The 19,601-nt window shown below is 40.0% G+C and overlaps 2 protein-coding genes across 12 annotated transcripts in view; both read left to right on the forward strand.

The window, feature by feature from the left end:
• The window catches only part of SYCP1 (synaptonemal complex protein 1), a 19,320-nt gene extending 6,151 nt beyond the window's left edge, over positions 1–13,169 (forward strand). For 6 of the 8 annotated variants that reach the window (XM_065038786.1, XM_065038787.1, XM_065038784.1 and 3 more), the window contains 22 exons: positions 185–293; positions 563–657; positions 1,611–1,795; positions 2,210–2,277; positions 2,752–2,813; positions 3,161–3,265; positions 3,915–4,018; positions 4,497–4,614; positions 4,857–4,927; positions 5,164–5,245; positions 5,708–5,770; positions 5,865–5,927; positions 6,528–6,590; positions 6,782–6,898; positions 8,727–8,837; positions 9,225–9,317; positions 9,814–9,888; positions 10,662–10,721; positions 10,949–11,128; positions 11,449–11,592; positions 12,320–12,406; positions 12,489–13,169. In XM_065038786.1, coding sequence (XP_064894858.1) covers positions 185–293; positions 563–657; positions 1,611–1,795; positions 2,210–2,277; positions 2,752–2,813; positions 3,161–3,265; positions 3,915–4,018; positions 4,497–4,614; positions 4,857–4,927; positions 5,164–5,245; positions 5,708–5,770; positions 5,865–5,927; positions 6,528–6,590; positions 6,782–6,898; positions 8,727–8,837; positions 9,225–9,317; positions 9,814–9,888; positions 10,662–10,721; positions 10,949–11,128; positions 11,449–11,592; positions 12,320–12,406; positions 12,489–12,632 — 2,199 coding nt within the window. In that variant the 3' untranslated portion in view covers positions 12,633–13,169. Of the gene's footprint in view, positions 1–184; positions 294–562; positions 658–1,610; positions 1,796–2,209; positions 2,278–2,751; positions 2,814–3,160; positions 3,266–3,914; positions 4,019–4,496; positions 4,615–4,856; positions 4,928–5,163; positions 5,246–5,707; positions 5,771–5,864; positions 5,928–6,527; positions 6,591–6,781; positions 6,899–8,726; positions 8,838–9,224; positions 9,318–9,813; positions 9,889–10,661; positions 11,129–11,448; positions 11,593–12,319; positions 12,407–12,488 lie in introns of those variants that run through there. The other 2 variants (XM_021298298.2, XM_065038785.1) reach the window with 2 other exon arrangements.
• Positions 13,170–13,405: 236 nt separating this feature from the next.
• On the forward strand, positions 13,406–19,492 carry TSHB (thyroid stimulating hormone subunit beta). 4 transcript variants are annotated; one of them, XM_005510365.3, is made up of 4 exons: positions 13,789–17,480; positions 17,809–17,860; positions 18,321–18,483; positions 19,166–19,492. In XM_005510365.3, the coding sequence occupies exons 3-4, from the start codon at positions 18,322–18,324 to the stop codon at positions 19,406–19,408; spliced, it is 405 nt and encodes a 134-aa protein (XP_005510422.1). In that variant the 5' UTR covers positions 13,789–17,480; positions 17,809–17,860; position 18,321; the 3' UTR covers positions 19,409–19,492. The 4 variants fall into 4 exon arrangements, with proteins under 4 accessions (XP_021153978.1, XP_005510422.1, XP_064894888.1 ...); XM_065038816.1 differs by having other exon boundaries at positions 13,789–16,708; XM_021298303.2 differs by lacking the exons at positions 13,789–17,480; positions 17,809–17,860 and adding an exon at positions 13,406–13,768.
• Positions 19,493–19,601: the final 109 nt, after the last annotated feature.

Consider the following 19,601-nt stretch of genomic DNA (forward strand, 5'->3'; position numbering starts at 1 on the left):
TTTGAACTTAAGAGCTTTTCCATCCAGAGTAATATGACTTGATCAATATTTGGCTAAAAAACGACCACCTTGTTTTAACTTGAATGACAGCAGCGTGGATGCTTATCATACATGGTGCACAAGTGAAGATGACAATCTGTCCTTTTTTCTAGACTTCTTTATGATATTATTTTAATTTTGTTAGATTTCAGTTCTTACAATACAGAGTGATGAAAAAGATGATATAATAAGAGAGATCAAGACTCAGCTGCAGGAATCCAAAAATAAGATTGCGGACTTAGTAGAAGCCAAAAGTAAGAGTTCTTTCTGCTATGTTAAAATGTAATTGGTTATAGAAGTAAAGGAAACAGAATCATGATGATTTGACCCTGTTAGTAGTCAGCAGCAGAATTTTGGGAACCTGTAGGCAATTTTTAATTTGGAACAAAAGCTGCTGGTGTAGGATCAGGACTAGTAGCATAATTTGGATGTGTATAAATGTATTTATCTGTGAAATAGAAATGCAAGTGTTTTTTAGTAAATACCCCACTGATCTTAAATGTAGGCATTTATCTTTGCTCAGGACACGAAGAAGAAATGCTAAAGGAATCCCAGATCAAGCTAGAACATTTGAGGGCGGAACTGGAAGAGGCCAATGTTTTCTTGCAAAAAGCAGAGGTAGAGCTTGCTTATAATTTTCCAGTGTAAACAGATTCGACACATAATCACATAAATAATCATTGATACTTTAGATATGAAACAATTATTTCCCTTTGTTTCACAGAATCACAGAAATTAGGGATTGGAAGGGACCTCAAAAGCTCATGCAGTCCAATCCCCCCGCCGGAGCAGGAACACCCAGATGAGGTTACACAGGAAGGTGTCCAGGCGGGTTGGAATGTCTCCAGAGTAGGAGACTCCACAACCCCCCTGGGCAGCCTGTTCCAGTGTTCTGTCACCCTCACTAAGAAGTTTCTTCTCCAATTTAAGTGGAACCTCTTGTGTTCCAGTTCGAACCCATTACCTCTTGTCTTACCATTGGTTGTCACCGAGAAGAGCCTGGCTCCATTCACCTTTCCTCACACGGGAGATGCTCCACTCCCTTCAGCATCTTGGTGGCTGCGCTGGACTCTCTCCAGCAGTTCCCTGTCCTGCTGGAACTGAGGGGCCACAGCTGGACACAATATTCCAGGTGTGGTCTCCCCAGGGCAGAGCAGAGGGGCAGGAGAACCTCTCTGACCTGCTGACCACCCCCTTCTAACCCACCCCAGGGACCATTGGCTTCCTGGCCACAAGGGCCCAGTGCTGGCTCATGGTCACCCTGCTGTCCCCAGGACCCCCAGGTCCCTTTCCCCTACACTGCTCTCTAATAGGTCATTCCCCAACTTATACTGGAACCTGGGGTTGTTCCTGCCCAGATTCAAGACTCTACACTTTCCCTTGTTATATTTCATTACATTTTCCCCCACCCAGCTCTCCAGCCTGTCCAGGTCTCTGATGGCAGCACAGCTTCCAGTGTCACCACTCCTCCCACTCCGCCCAACTATGTTGGGCCCCTTTACCTTCAGGCAGCCTTGCCCATGGGATTTCCTATAGAAATTGCTTGATTTTTTTTTTTTTTTTTTTTGTAGATTGCTCAAAAGAGCTTAGAAACTGACTTGCAGACTGCGGTGGAGGCATTAGCTCAGGTCACTGCAGAAAAAGAAGCACAGATGGAAGAATGTGAAAAAACTAAGGCTTTGCATTCGTGCCTGAGAGAGGAATTTGAGACTTCTGTTTCCAATTTGAAAAGCTTGCTGCAAAAAGAGCAAAACAGGTAAATGCTACAGTTTGAAATCAAAGAATGATCGTACAGGTAAAATACTAGATTACCAAACTGCTAGGAATAAAAACTAATTGTTCACTAATAATTTTTTTCTTTTTTTTAAAGTCCTTCACCGGTCTGATTATTTGAATTATTAGCACTTGAGGATGGCAGCTCTTAACTAAGACAGCAAAACTCTGTTTTTAAGAAATACAGGGTTATGTATGTATATGCTTGTTTACTGTGAGCTCTGCTGTTCTGAAGTTGTAGAAGTGAAATTTGATACATGTTGCAGGCAGATACACGATCCACCTGTTGAAAGGCAAATGTTCTTCAAATGCTTGTGCTAAGACTTTGCCATGTTGTCTTTTAAGTTTCCAATGCAGTGCTTTGTACTATACAGTTTTTTAAATTACTTTTTCTTAGATCGGAGAAATACGAGGACGAGTCAAAGCGACTTACCCTGGAGCTCAGAAATAAGTCTGCTGAACTGGGTAAGCTTGGTATCCAGAACTTGCAAAAAATACCAATGTGAGTGTGCACCTGGAAAGCATTTTGAAGTTACTAAGAAGTGGTTTCCTTTTTCAGTATATCCATATGAATATCTTAAGCAGTCCAGATTTTTTTCTGGAAAAATGCAGATGCATCAATACTTGCAGATTACTCCTTTGTAAACATTCCATGGCTTATTTGAAGGCATTATTGCTGAAAATATAACAGGCTCTGAATTTTATTTAAGACAAATTATTAGCTTCTCTTCAGATCTATATTTGCTAATGTCTTTCTGAATTATTTTTTCAACTCTACATTTAAGTCAGAATTTAGGTTGTAATTTAGCTTTACTATTTCAGAACTTAATCTCACAAGTTTTGGAAACTGGGTACTGCCAAGGGATTAATGCTTTATACTGCCTGTTAATTATGTAAATTGATTTCTGTTCAATTAATTTTACATTACATGTGTTGTAGAAGAGATGACTAAACTGAAATGTGACAAAGAAATACAACTTGAAGAGCTGTCAGAAACACTGGTAAATGTTCATTTATTAGTCTCATGGAATTTACTTTTCATATGAAGGTTCTCATGCTTTTTAAGTACCTTAAATGCTATATATAAACACTGTCTTAATGTTGCTACTAAATTTCTTAACTGTCTTTTAGATGATTTCAGTGTTTTCTTTGAAGGACTTGATTCTTTCCACCGTTTTTCTTGTTTTCATTTTCCTTGTCAACATTTCTGGTTGATTCTTTATTCACACCTATTCAAATGCCACTCCCTCTGGACATAAAGATTTCCCATTTTTAGTTAGGCCTAGTATTTCCTTATATATTGTGCACTGAATTTTCTAAACTGAGTTTCACCATTGTTCTTAAACAGGAAAAAGCTGAAGGTCTTCTAGAGAAGAAGAAAGGTCTTGAGGCTACTGTAGAAAATTTGCAGCAGAGAGAAAAAGAAACTAAAAGTGTTCTCCAGATCAGAGAGGTCTGAATAAAGGGTGACAGTAACATGTTTTTATAAGTTATTTTGCTTTCTGGTTTGGGATGCATCTAAAATATGTGCTTATTCTATTACATAGTACTGTAATTCTCTGGGTTTTTTTATTTTTCATTTATTTAGGAGAATGCAAAAGCTTATGGTGTCTGAAGCAAATGTTTTATTTAAAATAGTGTCAAAGGAAAACTAATTTTGTCAGTATTTTTGCAGACTAGGTAGTTAGAATAGGGGACACGTTTCACATTCATATAGGAGTTCAGTATCTCACACAACTTCAAGTGGAAGAGGAGAGTTTCTAGATCATGGCCGGAGGGGCTGGGCACTTGGGAAGAATATCAGGCTGTTGTCAGAGGGTGTAGGGAGACAACTAGGGAAGCTAAGGCCTCCTTAGAGTTAAACCTGGCGAGGGGGGTCAAGGACAACAGAAAGAGCTTTTTCAAATATGTGGCAGATAAAACTAACACCAGAGACCAAGATACACTCTGGCTGATTTATGGCATGGATTTTTGTTTCATCTTAAATTTATGGCATGTAGTTTTGTTTCGTCTTAAAACTTTGGTTGTTGGTTCAGTTCTGTGAGTTTCATGACTTGTAGTTTACATGTGTATACTCAAAACACTTTCTTTTTCTTCGTCAGAAAGAAATCCATGATTTGAAAGTACAGCTGACTAGTACAGCTGAAAAGGAACAAAATTATTTAAATCGGCTTACGACACTGAATACAGATCTTGAACAAGAGACGTATGATCATTTTTGAAAATATAGTATTAGTTTAATTTTTGTGTGTGTTATATAGAAGTTTCTTTAATATACAAATATCTATGAACCTATGCACACAGTGTGACATCTGTTATATACTTCTATTCATAAATTGCATTTCCTGTATTTATATATTTGCAATTGTTCCATATCTCTGTGACTTAGTTGGGTTAACTTGAAAGGAAAGTTTCTGAGTTCATTGTTAACCCTGCTTTGAGCTGGATATCAAATTACATTGTGTTTAACAACCTTTATTTTTATATAAAAGCTGACTCTCGGGTTTTTTTCCTCCTTATGTACCTTTTTGCATCACTGTAACTTTGCTGCAAAGCTTAAATTTGTAGATACAGGCCTGGGCTTTTTTCAGCGTGAAGTAACATTTTGTAATGGATAAATTTAACTTCAAAGGAAATTTCAAAATAGATGTTCTTAATCCTCTTGACCATTTGTTTTAAATTAGGCTAAGGAATGAACAACTAACAGCGTCTATCAATAAGCTTTTATTAGAAAAAGAACAAATAGAACAAGAGAAAAGTGGTATGGCTACAGAACTCAAGAAACTGCAAGAAAGTAATGAGGCAAGTTGTGAACTTCCAGCTTGTTTAAAAGACAACATTCAATTTACAATATAAATCATATGGAAAACTGCAACATGACATGGTTCTGTGGAGTATCTGGGCTAGTTTTGTGTTTAAGATACGAAGGAAGTGCAGTTACCCTTGTGAATAAGTCCAGTCAACACGTGGCTTACGATGTCTTTGAATTTTTTAAGATGTCACTTTGAATTTTATCAATTTTACTTACATGGGTTTTTATTTAGGATAGTAGAAAAAAAGAAGAAAATGCAAAGCAGCTAGTGGAAAACCTGGAAGAAGCAAATGACCAGCTGAGGCAAGTAAAACCAAATATGAATGTACAATATTATTAGAGGAAGTAGACTTGATCCCTTCAGCGTCAGTCTAAATATTGTGTTCATATGCTGCTTTCTGTGATTTTTAGATTAATACTTTTTTTAGGTGATATAGCTAAACAAACTATAAATAAAGTATGGGTTTATTTAGCAGTAGCAAAAAGAAGTTAAAGTCATTAAGCAAATATTTACTAATGCTTGTTATTTTGGTGTCTAGAAATGAACTGGAGTCTTTGAAGGAGAAGATGGTGAAGAAAGGTGAAGAGATTCAAAGTCAACTGGATGAAAGAGAAGAAAATGTATGCCATATCGTATGCTTTACCATGAAAATACATAACATACCCCGTAGGATAAAATCTAAATGTAAAGCTTGTTTGTTTTGTTCTCTGCAAAGCCCTACATAGGGATTTAATCCCTTACAGAGCCGTTCTTTCAGTGTAGCTACCGACTCAACCAATGTACACGTTTTATTTTAAAAGACAAGGACCTTTGCTGGGATGGTTATTCTTTACATGGAGGCTTAAAAGTCCAGATTTGTTAGATTTCAAGCAAACAGAATTAGCTTTTTTTATTTCCATATACCTACTTAGTGATGGGTGGGGTACGGGTTAGCTTTCAATATGTAGTAGAATTTTAGTTTAAATATGTTCAAATATTTTTACTTTCTTACTGTAGTTTCAAAGCACACCTGGTTTTTTAAAAGTTATAATAGATACCAACGTTATTTTGTAAAAGTCAAAGATTCACAATTATAATTCCAGGCTAAGAGTATTGAAAATGAAATGTCAAGAAAGGAAAAGCAGTTGAAGATTCTAGAAAATAAGGTATGAAAATTCACAATCCCTGACATTCTGTGATTCTGTAACGCAGTGAATCATTTTTTACTTTATTAATTAATGTTTGAAATATCTCTTTTAGTTGAATAATGTAAAGAAACAGGTGGAAAATAAAAACAAATGCATCGAAGAGTTGCAACAGGAGGTATGTATGGTTTTTAAAAGTCACAAATACAGAAAATACAGTATTTTGTGGTAACCATTACTTTTTGACAGTTTTTGTCTGATGTAATATGTTCAGATATACCCATGTAATTTGTAACATTTCTTTTCTTATCCTAACTCTCAGCAAATTAAGGAGTGAAATATGTAATTATGGAAATAAATCCTTAATAACTTTTACTGTTTTCATTTAGTACATGGTATAATTGATAGACTTAAAATAATGACCTCAGTTACCAAAAGAATTGTGAATTATTGCTAATAACTGTACTGTGAAAATATAGAACTTGTGTTTTTTGTCATGCCATCTGCATACTTTCTTAGTTTCTCTTCCCGCCCTGCACCCTCTTTCGTTATTCTCTGTTCTCACCCACGACGAGTCTTTCATAAGGTCCTGAAGTAAGAGTGTTATTAAAGTAGTCGAGCATTCTTTTGTTTGGAGAATCCATCTGGAACCTGAACTGCACTACAAAAGGAGGGTTATTTGCTTGCTGAAAGCTGAAATTTTTAAGATTCCAACCTACTTACTCATTACACGATTCTGTTAACTTATTAAAGTATAGTGTTTGTTTTATTCTGACAGAATAAGGTGCTGAAAAAGAAGATTACTGCAGAAAGCAAGAAAACAAGTGCTTACGAAGGGAAGGTAGGTTTAATCTTTTAGAACTAAATAAAATTCTGTAAGTAAACTATTTCTAGATAAACTCTTTCTTCACTTCTTAATTGCAAATATATATGTAATTGTAAACATAATATAGTCATATTAAAGGTAAAAAAAGAATCATTGGCAAATTTATTCCTGAACAAATAACAGCAATAATTCTCCATTCTGCAAAGGTGAACAAATTACAGTTAGAGATGGAAAATATGAACAAGCAACATAAGGAAACAGTTGATATCTATCAAAAAGACATGGAAGCAAAGAAAGTAAATGAAAATAAACTTCTTGAAGAGGTGAGAGTTGTTATTTTTTCTGCAACTTATAATTATTTTTTGATATATGATGGTTTTGTGAAGCTGTAGTGGCCAGTGCCTTTGCTCTTCCATAGTCGTCTTATCAACATAAGTGGAACTTCTGGCGTGTCAGCCACTCCTCCCCGCTTGGTGTCATCTGCTGCCACAGGAGATCCTGAACTCCACCATCTCATGGTCGCTGTAACCAAGGCAGCCCTTGACCTTTACCGCTTCAACCAGCCCCTCCTTGTTAGTGAGGATGAGGTCCAGCAGTGCACCTCTCCTAGTCGGCTCCTCCACCCTTTGCATCAGAAAGCTCTCGTCAAGGCACTGGAGGAACCTCCTGGACTGTGGCTGCCGGCCGAGCAGTCCTTCCAGCAAACATCAGGGAAGTTAAAATCTCCCACCACAACCAGGGCCTGTGACTGTGAGGCTGCTCTCAGCTGTCTGTAGAGGCCTCATCAACTTCCTCACCCTGATCTGGTGGCCTGTAATAGACACCCACAACAGTATCACCCCTGCCAGCCTGCCCCTTAATTCTCACCCATGGACTCTCAACTCGCTCCTCATCCGTGCCTGGACAATACTCAATACATTGCAGTTGCTCTCTCACATAGAGCGCAACTGCACCACCACGCCTGGCTGGCCTGTCTTTCCCGAAAAGGACACAGCCATCCATGACCACATTCCAGCCATGTGTGCTGTCCCACCGTGTCTCCGTAATTGCCACCAGGTCATCATCTCCTGCCCTAACACAGGTTTCTGACTCCTCCTGCTTATTCCCCGTGCTGCACGCATTGCTGTGCAGGCATTTCAGAGAGCGAGCTGAGCACACCCATTTCACCCCAGGGGTCTGGGAGGCCTCCCAGCCTTCATCAGCTCTAGAGTGCTGCCCCACTGATGCAAGCCCAGCTACCACCCCATCCCCTTCGAGTCTAGTTTAAAGCTCTCCAAATGAGCCTTGCTAATTCCTGTCCCAGCATCCTTTTGCCCCTACGAGATAAATCTTTCCTACGTATCACTGTTTGGACTGGTGTCTTGTAAAACCAGCCGTTATCAAAGAACCCAAAGCCCTGCTGTAGCACCAGTCTTGTAGCCAATTGTTTAGGGACTGAATTTTTCTATTCCATCCCATGTCATCACCCAAAACTGGAAGGAAGGAAGGAAGAGAAAATCACTTGAGCCCCAGACTCTTTTACCATCCATCCCAAGGCCTTGAAATCTTTCTTCATTCCCATCAGACTGCAGGATGCAGCTTCCTCCCCACCTGTCTGGAAGATCAGCAGTGGGTAGTAGTCTGTTGGGTGCACCAGGTTGGGGAGCATCCTGGTGATGTCCCTGATCCGGGCTCCAGGTAGACTGTACACTTCCCTACGATGAGGGTCAACTCTGCAGATTGGGCCCTCCGTCCCTCTCAGAAGGGAATTGCCTGCTACAATTACCCTTCTTTCTTTCTTATCTGAGGCGCTTTTGAGGCGTGGGGTCAACTGCCTCTTTCTGTGTGACCTCGTAGGTGGGCCTTGCACCACATCCTCACCCACCTCCTCTTCAAGATCCAAGGCCTCAAACCTATTACAGAGGGGCACCTGGGGAAGCAAAGCAGGTAGGGAGGGGGGTTGCCCGCGGTGCTGAACTGGAACCTGCTTCCAACCCTCGTCATCTTTTCGGTCCACTACCTCTGCCTGACAGCGACGGGGCAGGGGCTGCCTCGGGTCTTCCCCTTCTGCCCAACAGGGCAGGGGGTCCATCACCTTTTGGGGGGTATCCCCCTGGAGCCTCTCTGAGTGGCATAATTGTTTATGAATTAAATGAAACTTGTTACTAACAGGTAGAAAAGATGAGGTCACTTGCTGACAAAGCAACAGTAGCACAAAGAGAAACCGATATCCAGTGTCGGCACAAGATAACTGAAATGGTGGCGCTTATGGAAAAACACAAGGTAAAAGATTTTACTGATTTCCGTGGTTTGTAATTTTTAATATTCAGATTTGCATTCAGCAGTTTAATACAACATATTTAAATTTACATTTCTTATTACTCTGCTTTGAAGTATATTTAGCAGATACCATTAATAAAAACATGGCTAGCTTTTACGTGCAACATGTGCTGCTGCCTAAAGATAAAGCATTCCCTATCAGCCCACAAAATACTGCTTGTGCATTTTCTCCTCTACAGTTTCTGCCGAAGCATCAGTGTTTGTTCCTAGTACTTTCTGAATCTTCAGAAGAGTTGTATTTAAAATATGAGTAATGTTTTAAGATTAGGTAGATCTGTACCCCTCAGTCAAATGTTTCGAGCTTGTTGTTTTGTTTCGTTTTAAACGCAGGGTGAATATGATAAAATGGTTGAAGAAAAAGATACAGAGTTGAAACTTTGTAAAATAAAAGAGCAAGAGCAGTTGTCATCCAAACGATCATTGGTAAGGTGTACTCTTCAGCACTAACTAATGAAATGGAGGGGCTGCTGTCCTTAAAGTGTAATATAATTATAAATATCTTATTAGACTTCTTCCGGTTTAACACTTGGGGGGGTTAAGTGTCTGCTTTAGTGGGCCTGAACAGTAAAGATCAACCCACTAATATCTGTTTACTGTTACTTCTTACAGATTTTATTACCTACATTAAACAAAAGCAGATGTTTCTAAAAATAAATTGGAGTAGCCGTTGTTTGGTTTTGTTTTTTAATTTGGCAACTGCTTCTTTGATCTGTGTTTCTGGTGGCTGAATCATTTTGGAAAGGACTAGTAGATACCTCTCAGAATGCGAACTTTGTCGATAAGTTTGCTCTGCTGAACAAATGGAATTTTTTTTGTTGTATATAATGAATATCCCTATTAATTACTGTCTTGTTTGGACTGTTTATTTTTTTTCCCAGGTTAAGCATAGTTAACCCTATCCTTTATCTAATTGTTTTAGGAAAGTGAGCTCTCATCTTTGAAAAGTGAACTGTCATCCCTTAAGGAACAACTTAAAGCAGAAATCGAAGAGAAGGTATTTTCTTTCCAATTAAATGTAGCAGTATGGGTGACGTGCTCAACCTGGTTTTCTGCACTATAACAGTGACAGCTGTGAAGTGCACTTTGGATTCTAGGTCTTGCTCTCACTCGCTGTCTAATTTTAAGAGCTTGATGCTCTCTGAAGTCATTAAGTACACGAAATTAAATTTAAACACCAAGGATGATACAAGACAGGATCAGGTTGCCCACGGAGGTTGTGGGGTCTCTGTGCTTGGAGATGTTCAAAACCCCGTTGGACACAGTCCTGGTCAACCTGCTCTGCGTCGCTCTGCTGTGAACAGGAGTGTTAGACCAGAGATTTCCAGAGGCCCGTTCCAACCCCAACCATTCTGCGATTTTGTGATTGCGATATAGTATTCAGCTGACAAAAGGATTGCGAAATAGAATAAAAAGACAGTGAAGGAGCATTTACTTTAATAAACAAGAATGCTTCCAGTTTCTTGCATGAAATAATAACTAGAAAATAGAGCTCTTTCTTTCTTAAATGCAGCTGTAATAAAAATTGTATCCGATTTTCTCATGAGAAAGGGCTGGTATGTAGGTAACTTAACAGAGATGGAGGAAGTTGTGTAAGAAATGAAACTGTGACTAGAAAAGCAACATCTTTGAATGCTGCAGCTGGGTCATGTATTACTGTGAACTTTGTAATGGACTAAGATTGTGAACTGTGTTCTGTAATTACACCAAGAACATACTCGACCGCTGAATTCAACTAAAATATTTACTTCCTATCACATAACTTTTTAGGAGAATCTTGCAAAAGAACGCCCCCAAAATACGCGTCCTGAAAATGAAAAGAAGAACAAGGTAGCTTTGACATTATCATTAATTAATTTTAGAATTCAGTGATATTTATATGTAGGCAATCACTCCAGTCTTCAAAAAGGGCAGGAAGGAGGACCCGGGTAACTATAGACCAGTCGGCCTCACCCCCATCCCTGGGAAACTGAATCTAACTGAAGTTCCATGATAGATTTTGTACATTTGACAAGACATTGAAATGCTTGTAATTTAAACCTTTTTTTTAATTTTAGAAAATACAAACTGATTTTTCTGAGACTCCTAAGACTCCTTTAGATCTGGAGTGTGCATCCATTAATGTAAAAACAAAAAAGTCTCCATATGATATTCCTACAAAAGCCAGCATGATGGAAAAGAAAAAAATGCCTCCTTCAGTATCCACAAAAAGTCCCTTGCGTAGTCCATTGTTAAAGGTTTGTACCTCATAACAGTGAGTGGTTTATTTTTCTGATTGTATTTCTCCTCTGTAGATGCTTATTTATTTTTTGTTGTGGTAAGTGAGGATTTACAGGGTAGATAGCCACAAAAAATGTGTTCACAGTGATATTAGTAAGCAGTTTATATAAGGGCTCTCACTGTGCTGTTTTTCTTGCACAGATACTTAATTTGTCTGTTATCACTGATCAGTAACAATTCCTGTCCTAGAGGATACTCAAGTCTGTTAGCTGGGTTATGAGTTTTAGATTCTATAATTACCACTGAAAATGTAATTTTAAATGCTATCTTTTCCCAGACATATAGTATAAAGACTCCTCCAACACCTAAACTGCAAAGTGAAAGCACAAATCTGTATTCGGACCAGTGCATGAGGAAGAAGCAAAAGGTGCTTCTACAGCTGGATGCTCATTCAGACAGCTCGGAACACAGCGACCTCCTGGTAAAAACCGGAGAACAACTGGTGTATTTTATAGTTCTTTGTGCACACTGCCGTACCCAAGAATATAGATAAAGTGGGGGGGGTGCTCTATCCAACACAATATTGATATGTATATTTTTATTTCATTGGCTCTTTCTGGAGTTGTATTTATATGTACATAATTGATATGTACATAATTGGTTAAATTCCCTGATGTTTGCTGGAAGGACTACTCAGCCAGTCAGCCACAGTCCAGGAGGTTCCTCCAGTGCCTTGATGAGAACTTTGTGATGCAAAGGGTGGAGGAGCCGACTAGGAGAGGTGCACTGCTAGACCTCATCCTCACTGACAAGGAGGGGCTGGTTGAAGCGGTAAAGGTCAAGGGCTGTCTTGGTTGCAGCGACCATGAGATGGTGGAGTTCAGGATCTCCTGTGGCAGGAGCAGGAAAGCAAGCAGAATTGCAACCCTGGATTTCAGCAGGGCAAACTGTGGTCTTTTCAGGCAATCGCTATGGGAAATCCCGTGGGCAAGGCTGCTTGAAGGTAAAGGGGCCCAAGAGAGTTGGTCAGTGTTCAGGGACTGTTTCTACCAGGCACAATATCAGAGCATCCTGACACACCTTCCTGTGTAACCTCATCTGGCTGTTCCTGCTCCATGGGGGGATTGCACTGGATGAGCTTTCCAGGGATAAAGAAATTACACTTTTCATGTAGTGCGATTAACTAACTTCTTTATTTTTCATTGAAGAGCATGGTCTCAGAGGAAGAAATGTTCAAAAAGTTGTACAAAGATTATCCTCAAGCTTCACAATTATGCGCCATGACACCAAAAAAGGTAGTTTAGCTTTTCTTCTGATCAAAACCAACAGTTAATCAAGTTGATTATAAAAACTAATGGTTGGCTTTGTTTTTCTTAGAAACCAACTACATCAAACTTGAAAACTCCAGGCTCTGTACTGAAACTTACAACCATGAGGAAAATGCGAGAGGCTGGCTGGGCCACAGTGTCTAAAATGGACAGGAAACGGAAAATGAAAGAGGCTGAAAAGCTCTTTACTTAAAATGAAAAAGTGACTAGTGCTCTAGCGTTATTGAATTAGTACAACCACAGGATTTTTGTTGTTTCAGAGTTAGGACATCGTTGCGTTTTTATGTCCTACTCCATAGTGTAATTACATAGAAAGCTGTTTCAAAAAGATAAAAACATGTCTGGGATTACACATAGTGCTTCTAAAGAAATTCAGTTTTGTTCTTTTAAATTGACTCTCTTAAATGTAGTTTCTTGATACATAAGTCACAACAGGACATTATTTAGTGAAAGAAGTACTGAAGTTGTTAAAATGCACGCTCTTGTACCTGAAGTGGTCTTGCTTTTTTGTTCATTTTAAATGTTGTCAGAACTGTCTTTTTAGACTCGTGTTTTCAGCAGCTGCTATTTCAGCTTGTTAAAACAGTTTTGAAACTTTAAAAATGCAATTTTCAATATCATTACGTTGGTTTAAAAATATTTCAGCTTCTCAAGGAATAAAATATACACACGTTTCAAGATTGCAAAAATAATGTTAAGATGTTATTAAATTGTTTATCTGAACCATAAAGTGTGGGACCAAATGTTGTTGCTTTATGCATTAGAACACGGATATGGATCATCAGGCGGCCTTCCCAACGACTAACAGTTCCTGCCATGCACCTGTAAGAGTAGTTTAGAATAACACATATTTCTGCATTAATCCTTGATCAGTCTTAGTGTCACAACAAAGACAAAAACCTGCTTCAGAGCCTAGGGATAACAAGAAAAGTACAGGTACGTCTGAAAATATTACGAAAGATCAAAATCCTGGATTCATCTGACGTGGGTGGCAAAACATACATCTTTACCTTTATCCTTATTTACCATGTGTGCAATTGGATTTTTCTGTAGTCCTTTAAATATTTCTCCTTTTTTCCTAAGGCAGATGCCGTCACTTTCCTGCTCTCACCTCTTCAACCGCCCCGTTCACGGAACGGCGTGTCCTAGACCTTCAAACTTCCACATTGTCATCAAGTTCTCGACGCAGCTCTTCGCCTGCGCTGCAGCTCACCCCAAACAGCTCTGGTCCAGCAATTCAAGGAAATGTCGCTGTGCTATGTCATGACGCCTGCCTGGGGCCTGGCTTGTGTCATCTGGAGTCAGAGCTGCTGGGATGGCCACTGTTGGGTAAGAGCAGCATCTGACAGGACTGCATGCCCAAAGCCTAAGGGGAGAAACAGAAACATACCCCGGTGTTCATCCCGAGTGTATTTAATCAGCTGAAGTTCTGATCTAAAAATGTCAATTGTCTATGCATAGTCTCAAGTCTCCATACCAGATCTTCATCGGTGAAGATCTTGTCTGGTTACCTACTGACTGCTGTCAGGTCGCCAGTCAGATCAGAGAACACTGCAACCCTCAGGGACTGAAAAGTGTCTCTGGCTTTTATCCCTTGGTGTTGTCACGATATTGGGTGAGTATATACTCATCCTTGATAATATTGCAGAAAGCTTCTGGCTTCTCTTGGTTTTGTTTGGGTTTTTAAAAATTTTGGCCTGTGTAGCCATAGTGTATCTCAGAATAACAGAAATCTCCAGCACTTTCCAAAGAAATGAAACCGAGTATGAAGTGGTCTATCGTATGAGCCAATCAGCAAATAGGATTAGGAAGTATTTTCGGACCATAAATGGAGATCATTGGCAGATGATATGCAACAAAGAGAACTGCTGTTTAATCTGTGGTTGATAGGAAATGCTGCAGCTAATCCTAGGAAAGAAAGAAAAGAGCGACCATCTGTGAATCTATAAATGTAGGAGATGAGAGCTGTGTTTCACACTGTTACACGGGGACTTGCTGTAGACAGATCAGCTTTGGAAATTCAGCAGCCACAGTCTGTTTAAATGCAAAACCTGGCAAAAACGCTTGTTTCTATGGCAGCATATTAGGATCTTATTTCCTTTTATCAGTGGCGATCTGCAACAGGATGAGGTCGGAAATAATTCCTCTACCAGAATACTGATCTTTTAGAAATCTGATTGGCTTTGCCTGTTTTTTTCATCAGCATTGCTTCTAATTCTCTGTTGCTTGCAAGCCTGGACATGTTTTTCTTTTAATCCGCACAGTGCTATCTGCAGGGGAAACAAGAGGTACTCTGCTCTAGAAGTTAAACTGCTCGTAAGATCACAAAGTTTTCGTTGTGTTACACTAACAGGCAAAGAGTGGGTAGGAATCATATGTGACAACTTGTCCTCACTGTTCCTTCTTCTACCTTAAGCATCGGTCAGTGACAGAGAATCCTATTAAATTACTTTTACCTATAAGCTTCTGGTATGCACTGAATTTCTCCAGCCCGTTACAGAGATTCCTGGGTAATGAACCCGAGAATTTTATGATTACTAAATTCTGTTTCCAGACATCACTTAAAACACTTCTTGTAGAACATCAGCATACCGTCTTTCACTTAATGAAAGTGTAAAATAACTGATGTCAGTGAACGGATTGGTTTAGTTAACAGAAAGGTTAAAGATAAATAATTAACAGTGTAACTGGCTGTTCCAGAACAGGGCTGCAAAGCTGATGGCTGTAAAAACACATTAAAAATTTCTATCACTGAACAGTCTGCAGGTCAGCAGGGGGGCAAACAAAGAACTACATCCATAGGCATCAGACTTTTAACTATGGATTTTAGGAAACTATATGAAAGGAGCCTTGGCCACTCAGAGATCGCCACACGGGACTTTGTTGTCCTGCCACAGTCTTCTGTCAGGGAAATGTTTTTCTACCGGCTTAAAAGTTTGTGTGAATTACTAAAGGGACGTGAATGTCTGTATCACTCCGGTGATGTTTAGTGCACCTGACAGACGGGCAGGTTAGTGTGATGCCAGCAAAGAACTTCTGTGTCCATGTCAGTGTGGAGCCAACCTGAGTACGAGTAGCAGTAGTCACATTAGTCTCAAGGTCCACTCAGACTATTTTATTGTGCTTCCAGATAAATGGATTTTCATTCTTAATACTTGGTCAGATATTTCTGTAATGCACTGCAGTGCATCCAGAGGCCGGGTAAAAAAAGTTGCAGTGAAGAAAGGCACTACTGAAATGACACTGCCTGCTGCAGTGATTAATAATTCCCGACATTTAGCATATGCCACATAGGACTCTGCCTAATAGCTCTAAACCTTCATGACCGTGGGGCTCTGGACAGATGGAACTAAGGACTTAGCATCTGTGTAGTTGCCTTAACAACCAAATTTGTAATCGCCTCAAAGAATGAAACCAGGTTTGTGTGGCATGACCTATTTTATGGAACACCATCTTGAAGGGCATTAATTATGTTCTCATCCGTTAATTCTTTATTGCTCAAATCCTGTATCAACTTTCTGTTCTTTTACCTGATTTATCAGGGGTAGATGTCAGGCTAGCTGGTTGAGAGTTACCTGGGTCAACATTCTCCCTTTAAATATTGGCCTAATATTAGCACTTTTCTTAATGTTTTGAAATTTCCTCAGTATTCCCAGACTGGTTGAAATTGGCATTAGCAAGCTAATGACATTGATTTTAAAATATTTATTCCTTATACAAGTTATTTAATAATTTTTCTTGCAAATATGCTCTGCTGATGTCCTTAATCCAGTAAATTATATTTAATTCCTGAGGAGTTATATGGTAGAAATTAAGTAACCCATAATTAAAGACTCCATGAAAATGGAAAGATTTCAGCTAGTCTTAATAGAACGAGAACTATATCATGTTGGAGAATTAGTCCAGGACACAAAGCTGTGTGCAGCAGTCCGAAACCACAGGAAAAGGGGATAAGGTTATTGAGGAATTAGCTGGACACGGATCGGACTGACTGGATCGCTCCTCAAATAGCCCAAAGTGACCATGTTTACCAGTTCACGCTCAACTTTATCATTTCTTAGGGCTGGGTAAATGGAGAGCGTGGTTGAGCCGCATGAGATACATCAGACCCAAGTCCGACGGCGCGGGGTGATGAGCTGGAAGGGAAGGTGTGAGCAGAGCTGAGTGACGAGCACGGCGACAGGGCTGGTGCAGTGAGGACAGGGGCTTTGCGCTGAGCCGGCGCAGGACGTGCACGCTGACTCGACCCTTTACTTCCACTCCTCCCAGGTGGTCACAAAGCCCTAACCGCGAGGGTTTTTCCCTTGGCTGTAGACATCTCAGTTTCACTGGTGGTGATGCAGTATTTTGCTTCTCATGCTACAAGGAGTGGTTTCTTACAATTAGTATTTCAGAGTTAATTGCTTGTTACTTTGATAATTGCTCAGTAGGTTCAAGGTCAGACAAATTCTCAGTGTTTTGTTGCAGTAGTAAGTCAGGTTGTACCTAACCACGCTGTAGAGCGATTGCTGTGAGGTGTGTTAGTGTACGTGTGTAACACTGCATCTCAGTTGTGCCTGCCTGGTAATGAGCAAACTGCGTGGACCAGGCTTCATTAAACTGCCACAAAACAAAGGTGTAGAATGTCATATGTGATTCAAAATGACGCCATTTCCATGCTAGCCTTCCTGCCATAATGTTGCTGTCCTATGTAGCGATTAAATTCATCAATAATAACTTACTTTAAAGCAGTGGTTAGTTTAAAAGCCTGAGAAGGGAATGACTCTTAAAATAATTAGATTTCCAGCTCCAGTTTCCAGGTTAGGATATTATGGACACATTTGTTCCTATCACATTTGCTTTGTGGTTCAGCATGAATTTTCATTAGATGACTTTACGATAAGAAAGCAGCAATTCAGATGCAATTATATAAACAGTAAGATCAGCCTGGAATTAGCCTGGAGAGTATAAAGCACACCCGGAGCTCGTGCTGGCTCACTGCCTCTCCCAGCTCCAGGCAGAATCAGGTTCCTGTAATAGGGGAGAATTCAGCTGACAAGAGGTTGGTCTTTCCAGACTTGCATTGGTGCAGCTACAGGGTAAACCAGACTGTGTAACGAGCGGCTTTTGCTACGGGAAACTGGCAGCTGGGAGAGACTGGAGGGTGATGTCCGTATGTTGTAGCCACTGTCATTTAAAGTTTGTAGTTTAGAAGTTGTCGAGTAGTCCCTGGAATTGTCTCGGAGTTAATCAAAGCTTTGTTCTCAGGATCCCCCAGCAGGTCTGAAAAATTAGGTCAGCACAACAGGCAGATAAAGCGGGGATTCATTAACTCTTTGTTGATGTTCTTTATTGTAATTTGCTTGTATCTATTATTTAATTATTGGCAGTGTTCCCATTTCGTCATGCCTCTGAGCCAACTGGGAAGTAAAAAATACAGTGGTATGTCTGATATGCACAGCTGTTTCTTTTTCTTTCTTGAACATTCATAAGATACTTTCTTTAGAAAATTACTTTTAAACCAACGAGATTATTTTAGCATCTCTGGTTAATTCTAGAGCTCATGTTCTCTCACATAGGTCACATTTTCAAATCCTTTAGCTCCTGTTATTTATCTGTGTCAGCATTTTATCACTCATTATTGAAAAGTTCTATGTAATATGTGAATTTGTTATATATCGTTAATGGCCTGTTTACCTTTCTTTTCTGTTTAGTGGTTAGTACTATTTCAATTAAAGGTCTGGGATTGGAAAGAATTTGTCAGGCTGTAGCTAAAAAAGTTAAGATTACTTCTAGTCTGAGACTATCGTAACTGTTCTTGTCAAACTCAGAGAAAAGGGCTGGAAGGTATATCTGATTTTAATTAGGGTTTGCTTTGTTTGTTTGTTTTTCCCCTGTCTAGCATGAGTCCCTTCTTTGTGATGTCTCTCCTCTATGGCCTGACTTTTGGTCAAACAGCATCACTTTGTGCTCCTTCTGAGTATATAATCCATGTGGAGAAAAGGGAATGTGCCTTCTGCTTGGCCATCAACACCACCATCTGCGCTGGATTTTGCATGACTCGGGTACAAGGCGTTACTCTGTTCTGGGCAGTTGTTGCTATAACGGCCGTGACTGCAAAACAAGTGCCTGTTCTCCCCGGAAAAATTGTGTGTAAATGATCCAATTTGTCACAGGCAAAAAAATCACACTATTATCATGTTTTCGAGTTAGCTTTTTGCCAAGGTATGGATGAGGAATGCCAGGCCTCCGGTGGCATAGCAGGGACCCGAGAGCTGCTGTCACTGCAGAGCCTCCTTAGTCAGTTTGTGGGGTCGGGATGGAACAGGTGAGAAGCAGATGATATTCAGTCATTCTTATTTAATGTAAAGGACGTGGGTAACTCCTACTCCCACTACCATTATGCCAGCTAGTGTGTAGATGTGCCAAACACAATGCTTGAGCTTTACTGTTCAATGTAGCAAGTTCTGCCGTGGTCAGCGGGCAGCCAATACGGATGACAAAGCCCTGTGAGCCGAGCACATTAGTTAAAACCATTAAAGCAAAGTGAACATATGTACAGGGGTAGAGAGCCCCAGGCACACGCGGAGGCAAAACTGCCCATCTGAACAGAAGTATTCTGAAAATATCAGAGCCAGTCTAAGTGTGAAGAGGTTTGCTGTCTGCGTGTTTGAGAAAACATCAAAGGAGGTCTAATGACACTCGTGTACGCTTTGGTGAAATGATGCACTTGTTTTTCCTTTGTAGGACAGCAACGGCAAGAAGCTGCTACTCAAAAGCGCTCTGTCCCAGAACGTGTGCACGTACAAAGAGATGATGTATCAAACAGTGATGATTCCGGGCTGCCCTCGTCACACCGTCCCGTATTATTCCTACCCTGTGGCCGTGAGCTGCAAGTGTGGCAAATGTAACACCGATTACAGTGACTGTGTTCACGAGAAGGTGAGGACAAACTATTGCACTAAACCACAGAAGCTCTGTAACATGTAAGCTTCCAACAGAACGTGGTCAACATGTACCTCTCTGCTCACAGCTACACGTAAATAAAAGCGTATTTCACAACAGGTTTGCAAATTGGCGTGCAGAGTTTTATTCTATTTCAATACATATTGACGTGCCCTCAGAACATTGTGTCCCTTTGTCCTTTCAGCAGAATTTGTGTCCGACTTTAAGACCCTCAAAT

The sequence above is a fragment of the Columba livia genome, chromosome 22, assembly GCF_036013475.1.
Source record: "Columba livia isolate bColLiv1 breed racing homer chromosome 22, bColLiv1.pat.W.v2, whole genome shotgun sequence".
Taxonomy (NCBI): Eukaryota; Metazoa; Chordata; class Aves; order Columbiformes; family Columbidae; genus Columba; species Columba livia.